General features: G+C 42.5%; 1 protein-coding gene across 1 annotated transcript in view; it reads right to left on the bottom strand.

Moving 5' to 3' along the window:
- Window positions 1–385: 385 nt before the first annotated feature.
- The window catches only part of LOC140188526 (myosin-1-like), a 123,005-nt gene continuing 114,669 nt past the window's right edge, over window positions 386–8,721 (bottom strand). Inside the window, exons 38-42 of the mRNA XM_072244892.1 lie at window positions 7,781–7,951; window positions 3,676–3,780; window positions 1,864–1,959; window positions 1,652–1,780; window positions 386–498 (exon numbers count right to left, since the gene is read on the bottom strand). Coding sequence (XP_072100993.1) covers window positions 487–498; window positions 1,652–1,780; window positions 1,864–1,959; window positions 3,676–3,780; window positions 7,781–7,951 — 513 coding nt within the window. The 3' untranslated portion in view covers window positions 386–486. The remainder of the gene's footprint in view (window positions 499–1,651; window positions 1,781–1,863; window positions 1,960–3,675; window positions 3,781–7,780; window positions 7,952–8,721) is intronic.

Here is an 8,721-nt window from a genome sequence, read left to right as displayed (position 1 = left end):
GAGTGCCATGTTTGTGATCGTCCCGTCATCTGATTTCTACCATCTGCAAAATCTCTTATGTTTGTAGTCGATACCTCATCTGTTTCCAGTGAAGATTTAAGATTCTCAGCCAGAGCCCCAGCAATCTCTCCCTTGCCGCCTTTGGCAGCCTGGGATATATCCCATCTGTCAAAGAATTTATCCACCTTAAAATCCACCAAGGCATTAATTACCTCTGTCATTAATGGAGATAGTCTCCAGCCTCTTCACCTCTTTACCAGCTTGCTGTCCTGGTATTTCAGTTTTGACCTGAAGGTTAGTACTTAAATCTAACCATTTGAGATATGTACCACAGTTTGTATACAAAAGCCTACCATTCAAAAAGATCAGTCCCAAGATAGAGCTGTATCATTATTTGTTTTATTCACACAGGATTTGCTGCACTAAAACTACACAGAAACAGAAAGCAGAAGGGCGCTGTGTCAGATAATTCTTGCAGTCTGAACTTCATTCTTCATGCTGAATGGGGCAGGGGTGGATGAAGAGAGAAGAAAATACATTAGAGAACACTAAATCTGATAGGATCAGTGGCCTCTCTTCAGAGCTATGAGGGTCAGACAGGTGTGCTGATGGTGTTGTAGCAGTTCCTACAATGCATTTCGGCTGACTTCAGAACAATAGAGTTCTAACGCTCTATTTTTCTGACCTCTGGACTTTAAATCAAGGCACCTAGTAGGTGACAACTAGAAGTTTGTATATGGAGTTGTTTTTTAATGTCTGTGGGGCTTTGAGCCTTTACCATACTATACTTTGAGTACAGCCAGTGCTCAGGAAAGGAGTAGTGACACAATACAACTATTGTCCACATATGCAGTATTGCATTCATAGTTATCCTCCTGCTGTTGATGTATATATAGATTTTCTTTAATTGGACTTGTGAAGGATGTTTCCTGGCCCCTCCACCAGGAAATTCATTCCCTGTCTCCTGTTCCCTTTCCACCATCCAGGGACTGGAGTTTGGCAAAAGTCTTCCCCCTTTTCAAGTGAGGCAGCAGAGAAAATCCTGATAACTACAGACCTGTGAACCTAACAACAGTGGTAAGGAAGAGGATGTATGATCATTGGAAGGGCAGGAACTAACCAGAGACACTAAATAGTTTGTCAAGAACAGATCCTGTCCGACCAAATTGTCTGAATTCTTTGACGAGAACCAAAATGTAACAATGAGAGCTGGGTGGTAGATGTGATTTTAGTAAAGGTTTAGTCAAGATCCACACAAGAGACTGGGTCATTAGGGCAAAGGGATACAGGACAAGGCCATAAACTGGATCAAAGATTGGCTTGGCACAATAAGAGACAGTGGGTGATGGTAGAAGACTATTTTTATGATTGGAAGTCTGTGATTAGTGTTGTCCCATGTGCATTGGTGCTGGAACCATTGTTCTTTGTAATATTTATGAGTGATTTGGAAGAGAAGATCTGTAAGTTTGTGATAAGATCATAAGAGACAGGAGTAGAATTAGGCCATTTGACTCACCGTGTCTTCTCCACCATCGTGACTGATTTATTTTCCCTCAACTCCATTTTCCTGCCTTCTCCCCATAACCTTTCATGCCCTGACTAACTGGATCTTTAGCGTAATTGGGGTACAGCTGCCTGTTTCCTTTCATACCTTGATGTCCCTGGATTTAACTCTGAGCTTGTTGACCTGGGTCTCTGCTATCTCGGCACGTTCCTCAGCATCATCCAGTTCACGCTGCAGTGTTCTGAACTTGGCGAAGTTGGTGCTGGCATTTCCCTCCTGTAATAAGATCACAGTGCTGTTATCTAGCTGATCGAACAGTGCATGAATGTGGAAAACTTGTAATGTACAGGCCAACTCACAGCTTCTTCAGCCTGACGCTTGTAGCTCTTCACTTTCAGCTGCAGTTTGTCAATGAGATCTTGCATACAAATAATGTTCTTCTTATCCTCTTCACCCTGGGCAAAAATTGTCAGGTTAAAACCAAATCTCAAATTTCATGGATGAATGTTTAACACTTTCCATCCAATGCTGGAAATAGCATGGACGATGGACTAAAGCATGACTGCTGACAAACTGTATAACCTGCAGTAACTGATGGAGTGATTCTGTTTCCCTGAATAGAGCTGTTACAAGTTGTAGGTTTCAGAGGCCAGAAAAACATGACAGTATAAAACTGTGCAGATGCTAGAATTCCAAAATAAAAAATGGAAAATGTTGGAAACCTTCATAAAGTCAACAATGACTGTGGAGGGTAAGTTCAGGTTCCAGATAAACAGCCTTTGACCTTGACTTCTAACACTCAGATAACTGATAACCTGAAAAATGTCAAACTGCTAAATGCCAGAGCAGTGATGAGATTTCTGATCTTCAAACCAGAACTATTATTCCTTTTGGTTTATCAAACACTACCAGAACTCAACCTTGGGTTACTAAGGAATAATTATATTAACTAGAGTTGAGGTAATTATGGAAGGGGAAGATATTTCCCCTAGAAGGACATCATGGCAGACTTTTTACCAGCTGATGTTAGAGGTTCCAGGAGGACTAAGTGTGTTCATGTCTGTGAAGTGAACACTACAGGAGGAATGGAGAATGGCTAGCCCCTACTGACATCAATGGATCTGGGGTTGAGAGGGTGAACAGCTTTAAGTCCCCCCGCATCCACATCACCGAGGACCTCACATGGTCTGTACACACCAGCTGTGTGGTGAAAAAGACACAACAGCGCCTCTTCCACCTCAGACGGTTGAAGAAGTTTGGTACGGCCTCCCCCAAATCCTAAGAGCTTTCTACAGGGGCACAACTGAGAGTATCCTGACTGGCTGCATCACTGCCTGGTATGGGAACTGTACTTCCGTCAATCGTCAGACTCTGCAGAGAGTGATGCGGACAGCCCAGCGCATCTGTACTTGTGAAATTCCCATGATTGAGGACATTTTCAAAGACAGGTGTGAAAAAAGGGCCCGTAGGATCATTGGGGACCCAAATCACCCCAGCCACAAACTGTTCCAGCTGCTACCATCTAGGAAATGGTACTGCAGCATAAAAGCCTGGACCAACAGGCTCCAGGACAGCTTCTACCACCAGGCCATCAGGCTGATGAACTCACACTGACTTGAGTGTACTCTATATTACATTGACTGTTCTATTTATTATCAATTACTATGATTGCACATTGGACATTTAGATGGAGATGTACCATAAAGATTTTTTACTCCTTATGTATGTGAAAGATGTAAGAAATAAAGTCAATTCAATTCAATTCTAACCACCCCCTTCTCTCTCTATATGCAGTCAGGAAGCATTCTAACCACCCACTCTCTATATACATGTACAGCCAGGAAGCATTCTAATCACACTCACTCTCTCTATATGCAGTCAGGAAGCATTCAAAGTATGTCAAAATTTGAAACATTTCTTCAAACAGCAGATGATGTGAGATCAGTTGATAATCTTCAAATTGAGAGGTAGATTATGATCAGAGGTACACTGGGAAAAGATAGTATGTACTTAGGTCATAGATCCAACCTCTCACTGAAAGGCAGAAGAAGCTTGTGCTAATTAGCCAGCCTAGTTCTTCTGTGAGGCAGGAACTACGGCAAAAGATGGGATGGGTTGGTGAATGTTTTGCATTATACAGCAGCATGTCACCAGCTCCTCTCCTACTGTACCTGGTAGGTCAGTTCTTTGATCCTTCTCTCGTACTTTCGCAGGCCTTTCAATGACTCTGCATTTTTCCTCTGCTCGGACTCCAGCTCAGATTCCAGCTCCCTCACCTGGGAAATAAAGAAAATGAGTGATATGTCACTGTACTCACATTGCCAGTTTTAATCATCATTCCAGTGATGTGTACAGATGTAAGTGTGTACAAGTGACAGTAATAAACACATTAACCAACTTCACATTCATCGAAACAAGCTCTATTCTTTTTTAATATAAAAGGCACCAAGATGAGGAATGAGTAATTAAAATTTTCTTCAATTTGGACAAGTATGTGGATGGGAGTACAGAGGGCTGTGGTCCAGGTGCAGGTTGGTGGGACTAGGCAGAGAGACAGTTCAGCACAGACTTGATGGGCTGAAGGGCCTGTTTCTGTGCTGTAGGGTCCTACGACTCTACGAAAAAATGGAACAACCAATTTTGTGCAAGTAATTGGAAAATAATTGTTTACATTTGTGTTCAGAAAATGGGGAGCAATGAACAGACTTGGCCTTTATTATCTGGAGTTTAAAAGGATGAGGATCATTGGTTTACAGGACTCGGCAGTGTGGGTGCAGCAGAAATCCTTCCTCTCAGCCAGGAGTTTACGACCAGAACAAGTAGGAAAAAATTCTTCATGCAGAGGTGATGGAGCCTTAGTGACAGGAGAAAGTGAAAGGATTGGAGGATTGTTCTGCAGATTAAGCAAAGCTCTAAACATAAACCAGGAAATTGTAGCTGGTGAGTCTGATATCAGTTGTGGGAAAGTTATTGGGGCGATTTGGATAGACATGGACTGATTAGGGATAGTCAGCATAGCGTTGTGTGTGTTAGGTTGTGTCTAACCAATTTTATAGTTTTTTGAGGAAGTTACCAGGAAAGTGGATGAAGGCATGGCAATGGATGTTGTCTAAATGGACTTTAGCAAGGAACTTGATAAGGTCCCACATGAAAGGTTAGTTAAGAAGGTTTAGTTGCTCAGCTTTCAAGGTGAGGTAGTAAATTGGATTAGACATTGGCTTTCTGGGAGAAGTGAGAAAGTTGTAGTAGATGGTTGCCTCTCTGATGGGAGGCCTGTGACTAGTGGAGTACCACAGGGATCAGTTTTCGTCTTCTATGTCAATGATCTGGATGATAATGTGGTTAACCAGATGAGCAAATTTGTGGATGACACCAAGATTAGGGGTGTAGTCGACAGTGAGGAAGACTATTATGGCTTGCTCAAGGATTTGGACCAGCTGGAAAGATGGGCTGCAAAATAGCAGATGGAATTTACTGCAGGCAAGTGTGGGCTGTTGCAATTTGCTGGGACCAACCAGAGTAGGTCTAACAGAGTGAACAGTAGGGCACTGAGGAGTGCAGTGTTACAAGGGGATCTGGAAATACAGGTCCACGGTTCATTGAAAGTGGCATCACAGGATAAGGTCATAAAGAAAGCTGTTGGCACATTGGCCTTCATAAATCAGAGCATTGAGTACAGGAAATAGGATGTTATGTTGAAGTTGTATAGATATTGGTGAGGTGTAATTTTGAGTACTGTGTGCAGTTTTGGTTATCTACCCACAGGAAAGATGTAAATAAGACCATAAGACAATAAGATATAGCAGCAGAATTAGGCCATCTGGCCCATTGCGACTGCTCCGGCTTTTCTCTCAGCCCCAATATCCTGCCTTCACCCCGTTTCCCTTCATGCACTGACCAATGAAGAATCGAGCAGCCTCTGCCTTAAATATACTGCACATATAGACATGGCCTCCACAGCTGCCTGTGGCAAAGAATTCCACAGATTCACCACTCACAGGCTAAATAAATTTCTCCTCATCTTCATTCTAAAAGGACACCCCTCTATTCTGAGGCTGTGTTCTCTGGTCTTGGACTCTCCCACCATAGGAAGCATCCTCTCCACATCCACCCTATCGAGGCCTTTCACCATTCGATAAGTTTCAATGAGCTCACCTGCTTTCTTCTGAATTCCAGTGAATACAGGCCCAGAGCCATCAAATTCTCTTCATCTGACAAGCCATTCAATCCTGGAATCATTTTTATGAACCTCCTCTGAACCTTCTCCTGTTTCAGCACATCCTTTCTAAGATAAGGGTCCCAAACCTGTTCACAATACTCCAACTGGGGCTTCACCAGTGCTTTATTAAATCTCAACATTACATCCTTGCTTTTATATTCTAGTCCTCTTGAAACGAATGCTAACATTGCATATGCTTCCTCACCACAAACTCAACTTGCAAATTAACCTTTAGGGAATTCTGCACAAGGACTCCTAAGTCCCTTGTGCCTCTGTCTTTTGTATTTTCTCTCCATTCAGAAAATAGTCAGCCCTTTAATTTCTTCCACCAAAGTGCATGACCAAACACTTCCAAATACTACATTTCATCTGTCATTTCTTTTCCCATACTCCTAATCTGTCTAAAGCCTTCTGTAGCCTCTCTACTTCCTCAAACCTGCCTACCACTCCACCTACCTTCATATCATCTGCAAACTTTGCAACAAAGCTATCAATTCCATCATCCAAATCATTAACATTTAACGTAAAAAGAATCGGTCCCAACACAGACCCCTGTGGAACACCACTAGTCACTGGCAGCCAACCAGAAAAGGTTCCATTTATTCCCACTCTTTGTCTCCTGCCAATCAGCCACTGCTTAATCCATGCAAGAATCTTTCCTGTAATACCATGGGTTGCAGCTTGTTAAGCAGTGGCTGCTTGTCAAAAGCCTTCTGAAAATCCAAGTGCACAACATCAGCTGATTCTCCTTCGTCTACTCTGCTTATTTCTTCAAAGAATTCCAACAGGTTTTTTAAGCAAGATTTTCCCTTGAGGAAACCATGCTGACTATGGTCTATCTTATCATATGCCTTCAACTACCCTGAGACCTCATCATTAATAATCGACTCCAACATCTTCCCAAACACTAAGTTCAGACTAAGGGTATGAGCCCAAAGCATTGACTGTACTCTTTTCCATAGACTGCTCAGCTCCTCCAGCATTGTGTGTGTTCCTATGAAGAGCATATCTCCTTTGGACCACAATGGGAGGGATGTTACATCTGAACAAATCTAACTGAATCATCAACAGGGTGTCTGCATTGGATAATAACAAGCTCTCAGATGTACTTCTGCTACTGCCTTTAAGGCAAATTTCTTCTGTGTTAGACTCAATGCTATGTTACTGGTAGGTGAATGGATACCAAGTAATTCACTGGTTTCAGAAAATCCCTAGCATTGTTCCATGTTAGACCATAAGACATAGGAGCCGAATTAGGCCATTCAGCCTTTCCACCAGTCTGCTCTGCCATTCCATCAAGTCTGCTCTGCTATTCCATCATGTCTGATCCCAGATCCCATATATTTAAAGTGGAAATTGATAGTTTCCTGATTGGTCAGGACATCAAAGGGTATTGCAAAAAGGCAGGTGTATGGGTTTTGTGGTATCCGGGATCAGCCATGAAGAAACAGTGAAGCATGCTCAATGGGCTAAATGGCCTAATTTTGCTCCTATATCTTATGTTATTATCAGGACATACATTCACCTAGATGACTCCTCTCAAAGGGCCCAAAGGATCATTGGGGATCCAAGTAACCCCAACCACAAACTGTTCCAGTTGCTGCCATCCGGGAAACGCTACCTCAGCAAAAAAGCCAGGACCAACAGGCTCTGGGACAGCTCTTCCACCAGGTTGTCAGACTGCTTAACTCATGCTGACACAACTGTATTTCTATGTTATATTGATTGTCCCGTTGTACATACTATTTATTATAAATTTACTATGAATTGCACATTGCACATTTAGACAGAGATGTAATGTAAAGGTTTTTACTCTTCATGTATGTAAAGGATATAAGTAATAAAGTCAATTCAATTCAAAGTTGGGGGCATGGAACACACTGCCAGATGTAGTGGGGGAGACAGATACATTAGGGACATTTAAGAAATTATTAGATAGGATGAAATGGATGAAAGAAATATGGAGGGCTCTGTGGGAGGGGAAGGTGAGAGTGGGTTAAAAGTTGGCACGACATTGTGTACTGTGCTCTAATGTTTGATGTTCCAGTGCCACTTACCCTGGATTCAAGTTTTTGTATTTGTTTCTTGCCTCCTTTCAATGCAATCTGTTCAGCTTCATTCAGCCGCAGCTGCAAATCTTTGGTTGTCTGCTCCATGTTCTTCTTCATCCTTTCCAGATGTGCACTTGTGTCCTGCTCTTTCTTCAGTTCCTCGGCCATCATCGCAGCCTGCAAACCGTGACAACTCATCAATTGTAATCCTCAAACCTGCTGAAGTTCTGACACCCTGGCTGTTCTGGAGGTTGTGTCTGTACCATGTGTACATGGCTGTTAATACCATGTGTATACATTAGTAAATAGAACCTTTGAGATGCAGATTTTGTAAGTCAGCTCACATAATCTAAGTTCTAATGAACAATTTGGTGACTTGAGCTGAACTGTAAATAGGCAGCTGGCTTTGCAGCTTGTCTCTGCTCTATGGATCCTGTTGTCAAAATTCAAATTGCACTCATCAGCATTTGAAAAACTGGGATAGTACCTGAACATCAGGAACGTTCTGGGATGGTTCTGGAACATCACTGCAGGAATATTTTGGGATAGTTCCAGAATATCACTCCAGGAGCGTCCTGGGATAGTACCGGAACATCACTCCAGGAGCACTCTGTGATGGTTCTGGAACATCAGGAACGTACTGGGATGGTTCCGGAACATCACTTCAGGAACATTTTGGGATAGTTCCGGAACATCACTCCAGGAGCACTCTGTGATGGTTCCAGAGCATTACTCCAGGAGCATTCTGGGATAGTTCCTACATCAAACTGTCTTCAACTACTTACGACCTTCCTTTTTATCTAAGTGGGATAGTTACAGATGATTTCACAGAACCTGAATTAATTTCCCCTTTGGTGTGATTGGTAGCAAGAAATCCTAATGCCACAAGAGTGCCTGGCAGTTAACATCCCTAACCTCTGCTTGGTAATAAATGGCATTACCATTGT

The sequence above is a fragment of the Mobula birostris genome, chromosome 2, assembly GCF_030028105.1.
Source record: "Mobula birostris isolate sMobBir1 chromosome 2, sMobBir1.hap1, whole genome shotgun sequence".
In the NCBI taxonomy this organism is placed as follows: domain Eukaryota; kingdom Metazoa; phylum Chordata; class Chondrichthyes; order Myliobatiformes; family Myliobatidae; genus Mobula; species Mobula birostris.
Note: the sequence above shows the minus strand (reverse complement) of the source record. Positions and strands in the feature narration are given on the sequence as shown.